At 45.0% G+C, this 17,340-nt stretch overlaps 4 protein-coding genes, 1 long non-coding RNA gene and 2 other non-coding genes across 13 annotated transcripts in view; 3 read left to right on the top strand and 4 right to left on the bottom strand.

Annotated features, from left to right (window-relative positions):
* LOC108156475 (aminopeptidase N) overlaps positions 1-8,204 on the top strand; it is a 30,975-nt gene extending 22,771 nt beyond the window's left edge. For all 4 annotated transcript variants that reach the window (XM_033389277.1, XM_017287946.2, XM_017287948.2 and 1 more), the window contains 9 exons: positions 1,261-1,447; positions 1,796-2,038; positions 4,270-4,644; positions 4,707-6,140; positions 6,201-6,324; positions 6,396-6,586; positions 6,649-6,816; positions 6,882-7,025; positions 7,094-8,204. In XM_033389277.1, coding sequence (XP_033245168.1) covers positions 1,261-1,447; positions 1,796-2,038; positions 4,270-4,644; positions 4,707-6,140; positions 6,201-6,324; positions 6,396-6,586; positions 6,649-6,816; positions 6,882-7,025; positions 7,094-7,349 — 3,122 coding nt within the window. In that variant the 3' untranslated portion in view covers positions 7,350-8,204. The remainder of the gene's footprint in view (positions 1-1,260; positions 1,448-1,795; positions 2,039-4,269; positions 4,645-4,706; positions 6,141-6,200; positions 6,325-6,395; positions 6,587-6,648; positions 6,817-6,881; positions 7,026-7,093) is intronic.
* A 707-nt stretch (positions 8,205-8,911) lies between these two features.
* On the top strand, positions 8,912-10,611 carry LOC108156476. The gene is made up of 4 exons (XM_017287949.2): positions 8,912-9,009; positions 9,064-9,265; positions 9,325-9,912; positions 9,971-10,611. Coding segments are annotated over exons 1-4 (1,416 nt in total). The 5' UTR covers positions 8,912-9,008; the 3' UTR covers positions 10,596-10,611.
* A 411-nt stretch (positions 10,612-11,022) lies between these two features.
* Trnaq-uug lies at positions 11,023-11,094 on the bottom strand. Its single transcript has one exon. It is a non-coding gene; the product is annotated as a tRNA-Gln (tRNA).
* Positions 11,095-11,285: 191 nt separating this feature from the next.
* On the bottom strand, positions 11,286-11,357 carry Trnaq-uug. Its single transcript has one exon. It is a non-coding gene; the product is annotated as a tRNA-Gln (tRNA).
* Positions 11,358-11,532: 175 nt separating this feature from the next.
* Positions 11,533-13,486, top strand: LOC108156477 (sperm-associated antigen 1). The gene is made up of 6 exons (XM_017287951.2): positions 11,533-11,678; positions 11,737-11,941; positions 12,008-12,423; positions 12,479-12,606; positions 12,681-12,808; positions 12,864-13,486. The coding sequence occupies exons 1-6, from the start codon at positions 11,617-11,619 to the stop codon at positions 13,317-13,319; spliced, it is 1,395 nt and encodes a 464-aa protein (XP_017143440.1). The 5' UTR covers positions 11,533-11,616; the 3' UTR covers positions 13,320-13,486.
* LOC108156478 (uridine phosphorylase 1) lies at positions 13,303-15,509 on the bottom strand. 4 transcript variants are annotated; one of them, XM_017287955.2, is made up of 7 exons: positions 15,387-15,509; positions 14,972-15,010; positions 14,787-14,907; positions 14,390-14,731; positions 14,182-14,323; positions 13,908-14,101; positions 13,303-13,492 (listed from the first exon to the last, which is right to left on the bottom strand). In XM_017287955.2, exons 2-7 carry the CDS (start codon positions 14,980-14,982, stop codon positions 13,409-13,411), a joined length of 894 nt encoding a protein of 297 aa, XP_017143444.1. In that variant the 5' UTR covers positions 14,983-15,010; positions 15,387-15,509; the 3' UTR covers positions 13,303-13,408. The 4 variants fall into 4 exon arrangements, with proteins under 4 accessions (XP_017143444.1, XP_033245277.1, XP_017143442.1 ...); XM_033389386.1 differs by having other exon boundaries at positions 15,429-15,498; XM_017287953.2 differs by lacking the exon at positions 15,387-15,509 and adding an exon at positions 15,202-15,370.
* Positions 15,510-16,253: 744 nt separating this feature from the next.
* Positions 16,254-17,162, bottom strand: LOC108154569. The gene is made up of 4 exons (XR_001774983.2): positions 17,053-17,162; positions 16,752-16,991; positions 16,619-16,674; positions 16,254-16,551 (listed from the first exon to the last, which is right to left on the bottom strand). It is a non-coding gene; the product is annotated as an uncharacterized LOC108154569 (long non-coding RNA).
* Positions 17,163-17,340: the final 178 nt, after the last annotated feature.

Below are 17,340 nucleotides of genomic sequence, written 5' to 3'. Positions count from 1 at the left end.
GCAGATGTGGCTGCGGTGCCCCCTTAGATGAACCGCAGATGCATTGCAACAGGTGGGACAGCGTGCGAGAGGAAAGCGTGTTAGAAAGTTACGGCGGGCGGGCAGGCAGCCTTTCCACGAAACGTTTCGAACCTCTTTGTGAAATTTAATTAAAAGCAGCCATCCATCGAAAGAGTCACTGACATTCTGAGGGGCATTTCTTTCCCATTTGCTTGGGCCTGGGCCTCCGCCTTTCCTATAAAAGTGCCATGCGCACACATCATAAAAAGCTGTGAGGCCTCTCTCTTTGAAGGCCAGCGAGAAATGGTAATCGGGTAATTGAAAATTCTCAGCACGTGCTACTATTTTTGCTCCCAATCGTCGGCCCACAGTGGCAAGCATAAGTATATGTATATGCTGGCATTCGAGATAAGTTCTTTTCGAGATATTGTTTACTTCCGCATAACAATACCCCGTACTCGTATTCTTTATCATCTTGAAGTGATTGCAAGTTTTCCTGTGCTTATCATTGCCATGGAATGTATGTATTCCACAGCTTATCAGGTGATCTCACACTTATTTCGAGCACTGTGTTACGCATACTTTTTGAAATTACATCACCTGCAGTAATTCAATAAATTTTATCTTAGTCTCAACATCTTTTCGTAGAAGTATCTACAAAATAAATATGGTAAAAATTAAAGACAAGTATCCGCAGACTATTTTTAAGCACTGTGATCATTTGTATGCGTCCAGGCCCGACCAAGTCGGTTCTCCTTGGCTCTAAGAAATGAGCCAAACATTAATTTTCACTCAGCTTTGAATTTTCGCCATAAAGAAGAGCAAAGAAGTTGGGGGGACTCTCTTCGCGGATGCACCGCGGGGCAGAAGACGTTGTCGACACCCCGCTAAATGGTCTGTTAACAATTTTTAATTTCCACGCACTCTCCCCCTCCAACTGGTGCTTAGATTATGCCATAAATCAGTTTGATGTTGCCATTAAGTGTTTACAGGCCGCCCATTCGCATGATGCATCGGCATGCCGGGCATTTCGAACAGAAATCGAAACAAAGAAATCTATAAACAAATTTTGAATGCACTGAAAACATTCAATTAATTGGACAAAACATAAACTTTATGGCCCCTGATCGTAAAACGATGGGCATAAATTTGTGGGCGCGTTAAGAAATCTGACAGCCAATAAAGTTATACCTCTCTCTCCCTTGATAGATCACTAAAGTTATAGCTCTCTCCAATGTTTCTCTCTCTCTCTCCTTTCAGGCGGTCAGCTCAAGACCAAGAATGGCCAGAAGTACGTTTTCAATGGACCGCCGACGGGCGTGTATGTCTCCAGGGCCTGCCTGATCATCTCGGCCTTCATTATGATTGTGGCGCTGCTCTTCTCCATAGCCATCACCTACTTCGTGGCCCGGCAAGGCGTCTCGCCCCCAACGGAAGCCAGTCCCGGGTGAGTAAAAGGGCCCAAATCGAAATCATTTTCCACCTTTTACGGGTGCGGTATTCGGTAATTTGGTCTGTCTGGTATTTGCTTGGTTTTGCATTCTGCTAAACGTTTTGGCAAGCGTGCTAATTGGCAGTCGAACGCGACATGACCTCATTTTCGAAAGTGAAAGCAATTTATGCGTTTCCTTTTGCCGCCTCCGGACTCTTCTTCTGAGCCTGACGCATTTCGAGGTGCGGAAGGGTCAAAATTGGAGCTGGAGGATGGATTTGTGGGTGTGACCGGAGGAGCAGCACTTTGCATAAATGAACCCGAATTGATTTGTTTGCTTTGCAACTCTTTTTTGCCTTACAGTTGCATCACCGCTCACCATCCCGAGGTGAATGCCACGCCCATCGAGACTGCTGGATGGCTAAGCCTCAATGCCCCGCCCAAGCCGCCTCCGGTCGTGGAGACGGAGACGAAGATGGCGCTGGCTCCACCCGTGGGTGACATAATACCCGTGCCCAAGCCGCCCACGGAAGTCCTCGATAACAGCACTAAGCCCACAGATCGGCCCCTCAAGCTCTACGAGGGCTGGCGCCCATTGCACTACAGGTGAGTGAAGGATGAAACCTATCTAAGTATCTAAGTGGCACTCGTCACAGGGGGTGTGGTGTGGTGTGGCTGTGGGCCAAGCAATTTAGCACTTAAGAGCCACAATTGCATTTAATGGAAATCGCCGCAGGCCCGACACGAGACTGCCTCCTGTTTAAATGGCTTTGCATGTTCCCCTTTTGATTTGAGGCTGACACACAAATCGCTTCACTCGCACGACTGTTCTGTCATTTCCGGCTCCACACTGAGATCTGATCGGACAGTTGGCTGCAATCTGGATCATGTTGTGTATCAATGCTATCTTGACGGGCCTGTCAGCGATATTAATATGACAGAAAGTTCTGTTGGAGCAGATACAAACGTTATCTTTACAAGGGCAATAATTTTCATCAGGAAAGCTATTATTCTATAGGTAATCAAATATTTTGCTTGGTATAGAGAATAAAATACAGAAGCTATGCCGTTTTTATACCAAGACTGAGCTTAGGTTGTCTTTAGCCATTCAGGAGCTGGGGAATCCTTCTATTTATCCCAAAACTTGGATTTGTCTACGCCCATAAAAGTCTTAATGTAGTGGCCACGTCCTTTTATCCTTGACAGCGCCTAAAACCAGTAGACTCCTTCAGCCCTTCCCCATTGACGTCAGTCTTGGGGTCATGTACAGCCACATACGTATACGTATACGTATACGTATATTTTTATTTCTATTGCGCCAAAGTGGGTCAAGGATTGAGCCGCAATGTAGCAGCAGCCGTTTACCAAAAGTGGAGACTAAAGAACTTTAGCTACTGCTGCTGCTTATATTCCAGCCGCTTTTCACATGTAACTAATGAACTAACAACTTGTTCAAGACACCACGGGAGATGGCGGCCAACAGCGCCAGAGAGCTGTCGGGTTTGGGGGGCTCGTTAGGCCTGGGCCCGCTCTTCAGTCACACTCTGGGAAAAAGATGCGGAACCAAAGCGAAGCAGAGCGGCATAGATCTGAGGAAACAATAAACGCACGCCGACTGTCGGCATGACATAATGTGCCAGATACTTGGACCAGCAGCCGGATAGATATAGATGGTCGCCAGATAGGAAGATGCTCTGCCAGATGGGAAAAGATGCTCTCCAGTAGATCCAGTAGCCAGTAGCATGCATTAATATAATTGACACAGAAAGCCAGCCCAAGCTGGGCATTAATTTGTGCCCCTCACGCAGGCCTCCAACTCCGATCAGAGATGGGAGATGCATCGGTCGATGGCTGATGGATGGTGGCGGCAAGTGCCGCAAAGTTCTCTTTGCACCAATCGATGGCAACTGATTTTCCAGCTGCTGATCAAAGCAACACTGTCAACCGGTAACCCCCCCAAACCCTGCCCCTCCCCTCCTTGTATCTGCCGTATCCATGGCAAATTGCTGGCTCGAAGCTTGCTTCCTGGTTGCCCCGGGCGCACGCATTGTAAGCCAATCGCCTCAATTAAATGCAACAAGGCGCAAAGCCAGCACCCATGGGGCTTCCAGATTGGCAACCGCTGGAGTGGCGGTGGAGTGCGAAGAGTGGGTCGCCAACAGAACAGGCCGACGGCCGCATCTGCCAGATAGTCTGTGGCATTTGTGGCATGTGTGCGCGAGAGCCGAGGGAATTGATCTTCAATACATTTTTATTGCTCTCATATTAGCAGAGAGCTTAATCACCAGAAAGCGCTCTAATTGAAATGAAAGGCTGTCGAAGAGTTGGGTGTCTGCCCCTAAAAGAAGTGAAAGGAGACTTGGACCTCATTCTCAAGAGTTAATTTGCGAATGATATTTCATATTTACCCATAATTAAATTCCTGTTTTCCTGTATCGGGTTTTACATTAAAACTGCCTTCGGTAGAGCATCCAATCTTCGTGGTGGCTGCAGCCGTTTGTCCCCAGTTCTTGTTTGCTCTGATTGCTGATGCGGCTTATGATGTGGCATGGCATGCACAGCGACTAATGGCTGCCTCTGCCTGCCCCATCGCCATCCCCAATCCGTCGAACGAAGCCAGATCTCAGTGTGAATTGCATTGCCCTCAAATGGATGCCAAACACATGTGCAGGCGCTGCTCTCTGACTGCCACCGGACGAGCGAGGCGAGTGATTGATTGATTGGCACTTTTGATGGCTGCAACTTGGCATTTTTGGCAGCCATTTGCATTTCACCTGCATTGCATTTCCCCGGGCTATTTTCATGAGACATTCCCATCTCACTTCCGCCTCTTGCAGCCTCCTGATTGAGCCAAACATTGTGACATCGTCCAACAACGGCAGCCTGACCATCGAGATCGAACGGGACGTGGCCAAGGTGAGCGGCTGGCAGCCCATCGTGCTGGACGTGCATAACGTGAGCATCGCCAATGTGCGTGTGATCCGGGCGCCACTTCCGGGCAAGACCAGCAATGGCAGCGACGAGCTGGAGCTGGACTTTGACAGCGACTATGGCGAGGACAATGCCACATTTGTTGTCCGTTTGGACAAGTCCTTGGCCGCGGAGACAAAGTTGCGGCTGTTGCTGAGTCTGGACTTTGTCAGCCAGGTGACGGAGACCCTGCAGGGTGTCTACAAGACCAGCTACACCAATCCGGATACCAAAAGGCCAGAGTAAGTGACTGCAGCACTTCCAATAGGATAATCGCCTAATGGATAACCCTCTTCTCTTGCAGATGGATGATCAGCACACAATTCTCGCCGATCGATGCGCGACGCGCCTTCCCCTGCTTCGACCGTCCCGACATGAAGGCCAACTTCTCCATCAGCATCATCCGCAACAGCCAGTACAAAATGGCCCTCTCCAACATGCCCAAGTCGCACAGCAGTGCCTACCGTCCGGGCTTCATAAGAGATGACTTCCTGACCACACCGAAGATGCCCACGTATCTGGTGGCCTTCATTGTCTCCAACATGGTTGACTCGCGCTACGCGGCTCTCGACAGCAGTGTGGTGCCGCGCGTGGAGATCTGGACACGGCCGACGTTTGTGGACATGACCCACTATGCGTACAAGATGGTGCGCAAGTTCCTGCCGTACTACGAGGAGTACTTCGGGATCAAGAACAAGCTGCCGAAGATCGACCTGGTGTCGGTGCCGGACTTTGGCTTCGCGGCGATGGAGAACTGGGGCCTGATCACGTTCCGGGACTCGGCGCTGCTGGTCCCAGAGGATCTGGAGCTGGCCTCCTCGTCGGAGCATATGCAGTACGTGGCCCAGATCATTGCCCACGAGCTGGCCCACCAGTGGTTCGGCAATCTGGTGACGCCCAAGTGGTGGGACGATCTCTGGCTGAAGGAGGGATTCGCCTGCTACATGAGTTACAAGGCCCTGAACCATGCCCATCCCGAGTTCCAGATCATGGACACCTTCACCATGATGGAGTTCAAGGAGTCGATGCAGCACGACGCGGACAACACCTCCCATGCCATCTCCTTTGACGTGAAGTCCACCAACGATGTGCGCCGCATCTTCGATCCGATCAGCTACTCCAAGGGCACCATTCTCCTGCGCATGCTGAACTCCATTGTGGGGGATGAGGCCTTCCGCACGGCTACCCAGGATCTGCTGAAGACCTTCGCCTACGAGAACATGGACCGCAACGATCTCTGGGCAATCCTCACCCGCCATGGCCACGAGAAGGGCACTCTTCCGAAGGAGCTGAACGTCAAGCAGATAATGGACTCCTGGATAACGCAGCCGGGCTATCCGGTGGTCAATGTGGAGCGCCGTGGGGCCGACTTGGTCCTCCGCCAGGAGCGATATCTGCTGCCCGCCCGCAATCCTGCGGACCACAGCCGCTGGTTCATCCCCATCACCTTCGAGACGGACGAGCTGCACAAGGGCGACAACATCCCCACGCACTGGATGACCAACCAGGAGGACCAGCAGGAACTCATCGTTAGCCACGTCTTCAACAGTGCCAGCAACAACGACAGTGTGGTCTACTTGAACCTGAACCGTCAGGGCTACTACCGCGTCAACTACGACATGATCTCGTGGCTGGCTCTCAAGAAGAACTTCAGCACCCTGCCACGGATAACGAGAGCCCAGCTCCTCGACGATGCACTCCATTTGTCGCAGGCAGAGTATCTGCCCTACGACATACCGTAAGTTGGACCGCTAAATCAATTGCTTCTCTGCGCTAACTGAGGTTTCATTTATTGCAGTCTGACCTTCCTCATGGAGCTGTACACGTCCGTGGATGATGAGCTGCTCTGGAGTGCTGCCAAGCCGGGACTCAACTATTTGATCTACAACCTGAAGCGGGAACCAGCCTATGAGACTTTCAGGGTGAGATTTTGTCAGACATTTGATCCCTTTAAATGATTTTGTACTCATGCTGGATGCACCTTTCTTTTTAGGCCTTTATGAAGTTCATCGTTCGTCCGGCCTTCGATCAGTATGGCCTGAACGAGCCCGATAACGAGTCCCATCTGCAGTTGAAGCATCGCGCTTTGGTGGCCAACTTTGCCTGTAAATTCAACTACGATCGATGCACCCAGGTGGCCCAATCCAAGTTCCGTGAATGGATGCGAAATACCAAAAAGAATCCGTAAGTTTTTGAGCTTGTGCTGAAGTCCAAGTGTCAGCTAATCACCTTTATGGGTTTTTTAGAATTAAACCGAATCTGAAATCGGTGATCTACTGCACGGCTCTGGCGGAGGGTTCCTATCCAGAATGGTACTTCGCCTACAAGCAATACAAGACAACCACAAGCGCCTCTGAAAAGGAGGAGATTCTCACCTCGTTGGGCTGCACCACGAAGCCCTGGCTGCTGTCCAAGTGAGTAGCAGATAATCAGCACTAAATGGAATTAGATTAAAGACCATTCTCGATTTTTCTCGCAGATACCTCAACATGACCATCAATCCCACATCAGGCATAATGAAGCAGGATGGTGCACTGGCCTTCCGCGCCGTGGCCTCCAACGCCATTGGCTACGAGATTGCCTTTGATTTTCTGCAGAGCAACATTAAGGAGATCGCCGAATAGTGAGTATTACTTGAAGGATCCTTATATACTGGTACCATTTAATATATCTCCCATCTATCATTCACAGCTACGGCGATGGTTTCTCCACCCTCTCCGAGATGATCAAATCCCTGACCATCTACATGAACAAGGAGTACCACAAGCAGCAGCTGCAGGACCTGGCCGTCAATTGCCGCAAGCTGGGCCTCAGGGCCGTCGAGACAGCCATCAACCTGGCCATGGAGCAGGTCAACGATAATATCTATTGGCGCACACACTCCTACCACAGCCTCAAGAACTTCCTCGAGGGCATTGTCAGCGAGTTCCAGATTAACATCTTCTAAGTTGGCTAAAGCTGAAGCTGAAGAAAGAACAACAAGAAAAGAAAACTCAAATTGAATTCAACCAAAAACGCGATTTAATTATTATGATAACTATTACCATTATTTGTATTCATTCGAAAGCCTCAAATTAATTTAAAGAAAACGAATTATTTGCGAAAAGTGATATAAACGTGTAAGTTAGCCAACATAATTTAGGTAAACGATATACTTTTTGCAATTGTATATTTATTTATTATAAGTCGGGCTTCTTCTGCTTCTTGGTATTGCTCTGTAACGTTCCTATTAATGCAGAAATAGTGAAAGCACTCACCGCACATCGTGTTTGAGTAACAATAGATCTAATGCTGCTTTTGTAAAATCTTATCTTTATACTATGATATGGTGAACCATGATTGTCAAGTACTCTACTTTTGTGCACACCTACGTAGATCCTAAGCGAATCAAATTAGCACTAAGTAAACCAAAAATCTATTTTTTAGTCACATCAAAATCAAGAAAGGTAGTGCACGCCTACAGTTTATTGAGATATTGCGGGAAGAAGCGACCATCCGTAAGGATGGGTGGGATGGGATGGGGTGGGGTGGAAAAATGAGTGTCCTTAATGCATGGTTAAAAATGTTGTTAAAGCAATAAGCGTATACACACATGCACACACAAAAATACATACATTTATATAAACACATATATATTTATTAATGTACAAGTACCTATTATGTATTTTGTAAAGCCCAACACTGAAATACTTATATCGCTTGCTGCACAACCATGTAAATAAGTTTTAAAGCTTATACCTAACATTGGAAATAAACTATGTATTTACGTAATTTTATTCAATATAAAAGGCTTTTCTTCTTATTTTGTTTTATTTTCCATCTGATTTTTGAATGCAGTGCAGGAAAATCAAGAGCGCGCAGGCGCAGCTCTGGTACTTTACTTTATTTTTGGCACTTGGTTTCCTTTTGGACTTGGTCACACTGGCGCTCCGGCGCGGAACGATTACTGTCTTAATTTTTTTTGTTTGACCTTTTCGCTAAAACCTTTTTTTAGGCAACATCCAATAAAAGCAAGTATTTAAATTAAACCAGTCAAGTAGAAAATACGTTCATTAATCGGATAATAGGATGTGGGCAGGGCTGAGAGACCCATCTAGCTAGTAATATTCGACGGAATATCAAAAACGAGGAATGTGTATAAAAGAACTTGAATTCGTCAGTATATTTATGGTATTTTTTGAAATGAGTCGGTATATTTCGGTATATTAGGATCGGTCAGAATAGAGCTGTCAAAGCATCGATTACGGTATATCGGTATATATTGGTATATTTTGTCAATTTCATCAATTTATTAAATTTCATTTTCAGCGGTACATAGAAATCCAATAAAAACAAGTATTTAAAATAGGCCAGTCAAATAGAAAATTGATTAATTAATCAGATCAAATTATCTGGGCAGGACTGAGAGATCCATCTAGCTAGTAATATTCCACGGAATATAAAAAACGAGTAATATGTAAGATATAAGTTTAGCTCGATAGTTTTGAATGGAATGCTTTTAAAAATCGATACTATCGATAGTGCGATAAATGGTGTGACACCTCTAGAAACAGCAGTAGAATTTTGTAAACAATAACAATTGATGTGTAAATAGTCCGAATAAAAAAGTATGTTTTGCTTAGGATTAATTGTTAAAAGGCATAGTTAACATATCTTTATAGTGGGCAGCAAGCGCAAATGGCTCCCCACCGAAGAGGACACCTTCATTCGGATCTGGTTTGACAATTTGGATCTGTACCGCAGAGGCAAAAAACAAATTGAAATTTGCCGACTTCTGGAGGACGAGTTCCGATTTGAAGGCATTGAAATAAATCCCGAGGGAATCAAAATGAAAATGGACTCGTTCAAGCGCAAGTATTTCCAGTAAGTAAAGTCACTTGCTGGGCCATCAGGACTCGCTTTAAAATATTCCTTACTTGCAGCATCGCAAAAGGTTATGCAAAGTTGCAAACGCGCAAATGGCGGCACTTTAAAACTCTGGAAACAATACTCGGAACGCAATTAAAAGAGCTGGAAGAGAGCGTCGACTCCAACGAAACCGTTGCTAATAACCCGTTCAACCAGGTCTATGTGGACGAGTGCACTAGTTGGCTGCTTGACGAGGAAGACTGTACGCCACCCAGCAGTTCAACGAGCGAGGTATACCAGGAGCCATCGGAAAAGAAGCAAAAAATAAACGAGGACCGCCAGGAGTCACCGGCAAAACAGCATACATCTAGCAACGCTAAGAATTCCAAGCAGAGTGTCCAGAATTCAAAGCCGAGTTCACTATACACCAAAGCAGGCAAGCTCAGACAACCCAAGCGTCCACGCAGGAATTGGACCATTGAAGAGGAAGTCACGTTCATTGAAGTGTGGAAGAACTATGTGGGGGACTTGCTGGGAGAGGGAAAGAAGAAGGCGGATATCTACCGAGCTATGAAAAAAGAGCTGCAAACATATGGCGTAGGATTGGACAAGATAGCCTCGGATGTTAAAGCAAAAATGGAATCTTTGAAGCGTACATTCAAGTGAGAGCATTCGAAAACCTTTATGCAGCAGTTTTATTAAATTCTTACGCAATTTTAGATCTGAACATGAAACCTTTGGAGCCAAATCGGAATGGATTCACTATGCTAAACTGGTGGATGTGGTGGGCCCTCTGAATGGCATACTTATTGAAACACATCACGATACCAGCAGCAGTTCCGACGATTGGTTCCCCAATAAAATGAAGGCCGAATCTCGTAGTCAGTTTCCAGATCCTTTGAAAGAACAGAAACAGCAAGATGCCAACGACTCCAATGATTCCTTCTGCTGGGTCCTTGAAGAGGCAGCAGAAGCACCTTCTAGCCATCCAGAACCCCCAAGTGATTCGGCTACAAATCAGTTCTTAGAACACACAGATGAAGAGTGTTCTCCAGTTCAGAGCCCTGTACATTTTAGTGAATTTAATAACGCCAGTAATAAGGATTCAGAAACTTGTAAAGACTACATGCAGGACCTAGAAGAAACAGAGGAGGCAGACGAGAGTCCCAAGCAGCCAGACGACAATCCCTCGAGCCATAAGCAAAAATCTGTAAAGCAATTCACACAATTTGTTGCAAAAGAGTTACTAGTATTGGATGACGATCTGTTTTTAGAGGCCAAGAGATGTATTTACAATGTTCTTTATAATATGGAACGTAAGCAATTAAAGCTAAATAAGCATTAAATTGCTTCAAATAAAACCCTGTTTCATTTCATTAAAACTCTAGCAGAAATGTTTTGTTAGTTATTAAAAAATATATGGATGGTCTGCTCTCCCGGTGGTCATTGCACGGCAATAGGAGGCCACATTATTCCCCACGGGATATACAATACTCTCGTGCACTAAAATGAATATTCTCGCCATTATACTGTGAGACGCTCTAAAATGTTGCAAAACTACAGAAAGATTTAATCAAGTAGATTCGTGCATGGCAACTACAAGTTAACTACACTACTTCTACAAAGCAACTACATATTGATGTAACTATCAGCAGAGACAACTGCATTATCGACATTAAAATTTTGACATTCACTTTGTGTTTGTTGTCAAAATTGCTGCTACAAAATTGAGTTTTTATAAGAAATAAAAGTGAACCACATTTGGTGTCTTAAGGTTCTACCGAGATTTGAACTCGGATCGCTGGATTCAAAGTCCAGAGTGCTAACCATTACACCATAGAACCGTGCTGTCAGGCTGCCGCTAAACCAAATAAAAGTGGGCGCGGAAGGCATGGGCATATAGTACGAAAAATTTCACCAACTAACTTTCAGATACTCCCACAATGTGAAATTTGTTTCCAAAAAATATTTTATAATTAAAAACAAAAGAAATTATATAACATACATAAAAAAGGAGAACACATTTTATAAATGCAGGTTCTACCGAGATTTGAACTCGGATCGCTGGATTCAAAGTCCAGAGTGCTAACCATTACACCATAGAACCTTGTTGTCGGACAGCTGCTAAATCGCAATTTTCAGCCAAATGCGGTTTGTTCTGCATTTCACCCCAGTGTTTCGGTTAATTTCTAATTTTAAATGCCGATAAAAAAATATCCACAACACGATAGCTGTTTATATCTGTTGTCAAGCAGGCCGGGTGAGAAGCAAATTTTGTTGAATCGATAATGTCAGTTCCGAACAAACAGAAAAACAAACAGTTTATATTTATTTCTCTGTGCGAATAGAAATATAAAGAATTCAAAATGGAAAAGCGGAAAACTTTGTTGGAGAAATATAATATGCCCTTGAGCCATCTGGATTTTAGGTATGCGGCTTGTTTAAAAAAAACTTCAAACGAAACATCATACCTTTCCACCATCTAGTTATGTGGAAACGTGTAAAAATGCACGGGAAATGGAGAAAATTGTGCAAATCCTACGATCTGGGGAGGAGGGCTATTTCCCGGACCTGCAGCGTTGTTCCGAGGAAAAACTAAAGGAGCTGAAGCCCGACAGTAAATTGTTCCGCTACGAGGAGCCGATACAAAACAGCGATATCCTTGATAAACAGGAACTTAAACCCATTCTGGTAAATATCGGAATCTAGCTGTCGTTAGGAGATTAAACATTTAGAGTTCCATTATCTATTTTTAAGGATTGGACACATGACATCAAGTCGAAGGACAATGCCTTGAACGAACTAAAGAATGACGTGGAATGCTTGGGTTTGGATTTGGCACCTATGCGGAAACCGGCCAAAATAGACGCGGATTTATCCAGCACTAAGCAATCAAAGCCAGTAAAAGCTCCTCCAGAGCCCCCAAAGACTACGGAAAAGCGAATCCGTTCAACAGACTACAACAAATGGGACAAGTACGATCCCGACGAGGAAATACTGCGCATGGAACTGGCGGAGGAGCGCACCAAAGAGCAGGAAGAGCAAAAAAATCGACCAGACCCCACTCCGATCTCTGAAGAAGTGTTGAAAAGTGAAAGGAATGAACTACAGGAGCGCCTCCAGGAACAGCTAAAGAAGCTAAGCCAGGTGGAACGGGAGCAATTCGCTGAAAAGTGGGTACCATCCAACTCATTCTCAGGATTTCTGTTGATTTGCGACTCATTTCAGACGTCGTTTACGTGGCAACGAATACTTCAAGTCGAAGGAGTATGAAAGTGCCATAGAAGAATACAATTGTGCCATTATCTACGATCCCGAGAATGCAGCTCGGGCCTACAACAATCGCGCGGTGTCACGTAAGTTTCAACGAGGGTCAAGATTAAGTTAGTGGCTTTTGAAAGATTAACGGCACTTGTTTTTACTTTCATAGATATGAAAGTGAAGAACTATCTAGCCGCTATATCGGACTGCAAGGCATGTCTGGAAATGGAGCCAGACAATCTGAAGGCTCGTCTTCGCCTGGCTGATGCCAGCTATGCCCAAGGATGTCGCCGCGAGGTAATTAAAGTGTCTCTTATTGATGATGGCAATGATGGCAATTCTCTTCCTTTAGTCCCTCCATCTTTACCAGCGCGTTCTAGACCTGCAGCCGGATAATGCTGCTGCCTTAAAAGCCCTGGAACTGCTAAACAATCAGCTCGGAGAGCTTGCTCCGAGTCATGCCACCCGTTTGATGATTGAGGAGTTCAAGCCAGATGCACCGGCCAAACCTAAGGATAATTCCAAAAAAATGACTGCTCCAGTGGCGAAGACAGTTTCAGTGGCGAAGCCACCTCCTTTCAAGGAATATGATCTGGCCGAGCTGGTGAAACCGAATCGTGTGGTCAAAAGCAAACTGCTTACTGCAGCCGAAGCGTTGGGCAATAAATTCAACGCTCCCACTGCATCCGCACCCAAGGTGCAGACACAGCCACTCATAAGCAAAGCCTCCTCCACGTTGCCAGCAATGCTACGTATGCCCCAGACCAACACCAAAAGGAACAACAAGCTGCTGATAGAGGAGATATAATTGACACATTTATTTAGATACAACTTTATGAAATATTGAACTTTGGAACGTTGATAGTATAAGGCCAAGGCATGTGTGGAAATGGCCATTTATTTCTTCAAAAGTTCCTGAATGTAGCGACCCAAAACAAGGAAGGGGCGGTGCTCATACTCCTCCTTCTTCTCGGAGTCAACCTGTGGATTCATTGATTTATTGGTTTATTGTTTTTGCCGCAAATAATAGCTCGCAAAATAAGTGTTCTTCACACTTTGAGCAAAAAGACTAAGAGAAGTTTTTTCCGTTCTCTTTGCCTCTGCTTATTCTCGGACCGTTTGCTCGTGGACGACGATTCAAAAAGTCGTTTGCGTATGTATGTGTGTATGTGAAGCTTCGCGGGCTTTCAGTGTCACTTGACTGTGTGAATGATACGAACTGCTCAACGTAAAGCGCTCAACAGAAAACCGAAACGAAAAGAAATTAAGTCTGCTGCTCAGAGAGAGAACGAGGGTGCATGCTTTTTTACAGTTTTTCTCTTAAGGAAAAAACCGCTCATCAGTTATTTGCGCTAAACTTTTGCGACATTTGGCTAGGGATATTTCGGAAGCTCACCTGATCGCCGTCCAGACGATTGAGTAGGGTCACACAGATGTCGCCAGCCTTCACGCCAATCTTCTGGGTGACCGAAGCGAACATGCTGGCCTCCATTTCGATGTTGCGAATGCCAAGGTTATGGCACTTCTGCAAGAATTTCATCTTGTCCTCAGCGCTGTATTCACATATGGCGCCATCAGTACGTCCCTGACCTAAGTCAATCCAATAGGCATTGTGATGGCTATGGCTTTTTCTATGAACCACTTGGCCCACTTGACCCTTGCACACTTACCCTCATAGAAGCAGTCTGTGCCCATGGTGTTGGCACTTATGATTTGGAAACCATCATCGGCCCGGGCACCATATGCCAGAATTTCCTTGATCACACTCTCAGGGAACTGGGCGGGTCGCACCACACGCTCTCCGAGAATTGCCTAATTAGCAAATGGGATGGTAACAATTAACTAGCTGAAGTGTTCAACCGAAGCGGATCCACTTACAATCTCGTGTTCGTTGCGGAGCAAGCCGTTGAAGGCATTCTTCGTTACGACAACCGTGCCGGGGGCTACACCGATCCCGCCGCAGGTGCCGATGCGCAGGAAGACCGGATCCTTGCACTTGGCGTAGTGGACCAGCTTCAGCAGCTCGTGGAGCACCACGCTGAAGGTGGAGGAGCCGACACCGTGGCTGACACAGATCACAGGTCCCACCTTGTACATTGCGTAGCGATGTCCCTTCTCGCACAGATCCACAGGATCGCTAGTGTCCTCCACACCGAACAATTTTCGCAGATATTTCGCTAATTCCAGCATACGTATAGAGGTACCACCCGTTAAGATAAACTGTGGAGATGGTATCCTGATTGACTCACATTCGATTGATTGACCTAAGCCTTACCCTGACATCGCCAAACTGACTCTGAATGTTACTGGTGTCCTTGGTGTCGGCCACATTTATTGCCAGATGGTACAAAAAATCGGTTGACATGCCATCTAGATGGTGATTCTTCAATTGTATGCTGTTGATAAGATTGTACTTGTTCAGATATCTGTGTATAGCCGGTCAGTTTTATGGTGTCTTACATTTGCGACATTGTCCGTAAGAGTTGCACGTGCCTAGAACTAGCGTAAGAAAGAAATATACAGTCAAGGAAAAAAGTGAACATACACCACCAATTTTTTAATATTTCGGGTTTTCGCAATGAAAATTTAAAATGTTGGTATGCCATTATTTATGACAGTTACAGCATATATATGTATACTAAAGTTTTTAGGAATAAGCATAAATTGTTCACGGAAAAAAGCCTACATACAGCGTGGGAAGTCCCTCTATGAATTGACACTGCCAAGGCAAGCGGCTACGTTCACACACTCTCATTGATCAGGCCTTCTTGTTGCTAGCGTGTTGCCAAATTGATAATCTTATCTATATTTTTCCACTAAAAGCTCATTTAATAGTATCAACACACACGAATATGTATATGTAATATGTACATACATATATTATTTTATTTAGAACTACTAGGGGCTCGTCACCTACTATGCGACACTTGAACGCGACTGACTGCTGGACGAGGTTGTGATCGCGTCGACGGCTGGCAGAGTACTGAATTGAAATCGTTGAAGTCGTCGCCATTCGATGTCATGTTTGGGACAAAGATGCACAGACAATGCTCAACGAGGAGTTGGTTACGCAGTTTAACAACGAGCGCCAAGAACTGCGTGACCAAGCGAAAGATAACATTGAGAAGGCGCAAGAGAGACTCAGAGATCGATGATATATTATCATCTGGGACAGATGAAGATGAGCAGGAGGGCCGAATGTAAAGGACAGTGTATCAAGCAGTTAACACTATCCCATCTAAATTAACATTCGAACTTAAGATACCATCGATAAGACCTTACCGATACAGCCAGACTTAACCGATGTTTAAAAGACCTAACCGATAAGGGGCTATCGATATGGGAGTGGGTTTTTGGAAGCAGAAGCGAAGAGTTGATTAAAAGTCGGGAGAAAACATTCAATAATTGTACCCTTGAAACTATACACTTTGTACTCTTTTTCGATCTAAACATTATTAATAAACAATACTTTGAGTAGCGGTTATATGCAGTTCAGGGCTTATCTTCCAATTGCTCTCGCGCAGCAGCAAAACGGGTCTTTCCCACAAATAAATATGGATACGGTAGACGATCATAAACTTCTTCAAATGGATGGAACGCTACATCAGCCGCTTCACGTAACAAAACACCCAAGACGTGCAGCGTCGGCAAAAGTACGTGTCTAGGCAGCCCAACAACGCGTGGTTGAAGAATGTTGGCTCTAAGCCGCTGCGCATTATATATCATACTATATAAATATACATACATATGTAAGTAACATTTAATAATTAGCGGCGCATCAACGGCTACCCCAAGACGCACAAGTATGCCGCCTGTGTACTCTTGATGTAGGGCTTTAACATTTGGTATTGTATTGTATTGTATTGATAGCTAGTGGCTTAATTATTAATTGCCATTACACACAGAAGAGTGTCGTGTATTTCATAATAATTGAATAAGTGTTTGAAGACGCCCCTCCAAATCACATATTCATCCCCGAGAGCCTCCTGAATGGTCAAGTTAGCCATACGGATTCAACTGGTAGCAGTATCAATAAAAAGCTGTGAATGCGAGAATTAAACGACATGTACATATTTTCTAGATGATTTCCATTAGGGCAACACTCACCGCATTGTGTGGATGCTTCTTAGGCTCTCAAGTTTTGTCCAATAGGTTCAGATTTGCTGTGAAAATTCAGGTAAAACACTAGTTTTTTCAAACAAATTTGATTTAAAATGCAATGATCACTAGGACCTCTCACCTTAAGGATAAGACAATTTAACATTACGGATTGTGGATGGATTGTTGCTACAGCTCCATACACACATTGAACGCCAATAAAAGCAGGAAAAGGATGTGACGCATCTCCGGATATTCTGCTTCGCTCCTCAACATATATTCCTCTCCGAGGGCCTCTTGAATGGTCGTGTTCATAGAGCCATAGGGGAACAACAAATTAAAGTAGAAACGCCCATAGAGAAATATGGCTACGCTCAGAGAACTGGAGAGAAGAATTAAGCAAGAATTTACCAGACACAAAGTTCTCTCATATCGAAACTTACTCCATTTAGACGCTGTCGACACGAGCTCCAGCTCAATAAGTATAGTCTAATTCTGAAAATCTAGCTCAATGCTGCTATGATGTATATTACAAAAATGATAATTTTTTATTATTTTGGTAAGGGTAATTTCAAAAGTAGGCTTTTCTAGGGCTGTCAAACGTATCGGAAAATTGTGAGTCAATCCTTTGTAGAAAAGCGTAAAATCAAACGGGAAGCAAGATGAAATGCAGAGAATCAGCAGAATCAACCAGCAGCAGTGGACACAGGCTCTGGCTCTGGCTGGTTTTG

Source organism: Drosophila miranda, chromosome 2, assembly GCF_003369915.1.
Source record: "Drosophila miranda strain MSH22 chromosome 2, D.miranda_PacBio2.1, whole genome shotgun sequence".
NCBI lineage: Eukaryota > Metazoa > Arthropoda > Insecta > Diptera > Drosophilidae > Drosophila > Drosophila miranda.
Note: the sequence above shows the minus strand (reverse complement) of the source record. Positions and strands in the feature narration are given on the sequence as shown.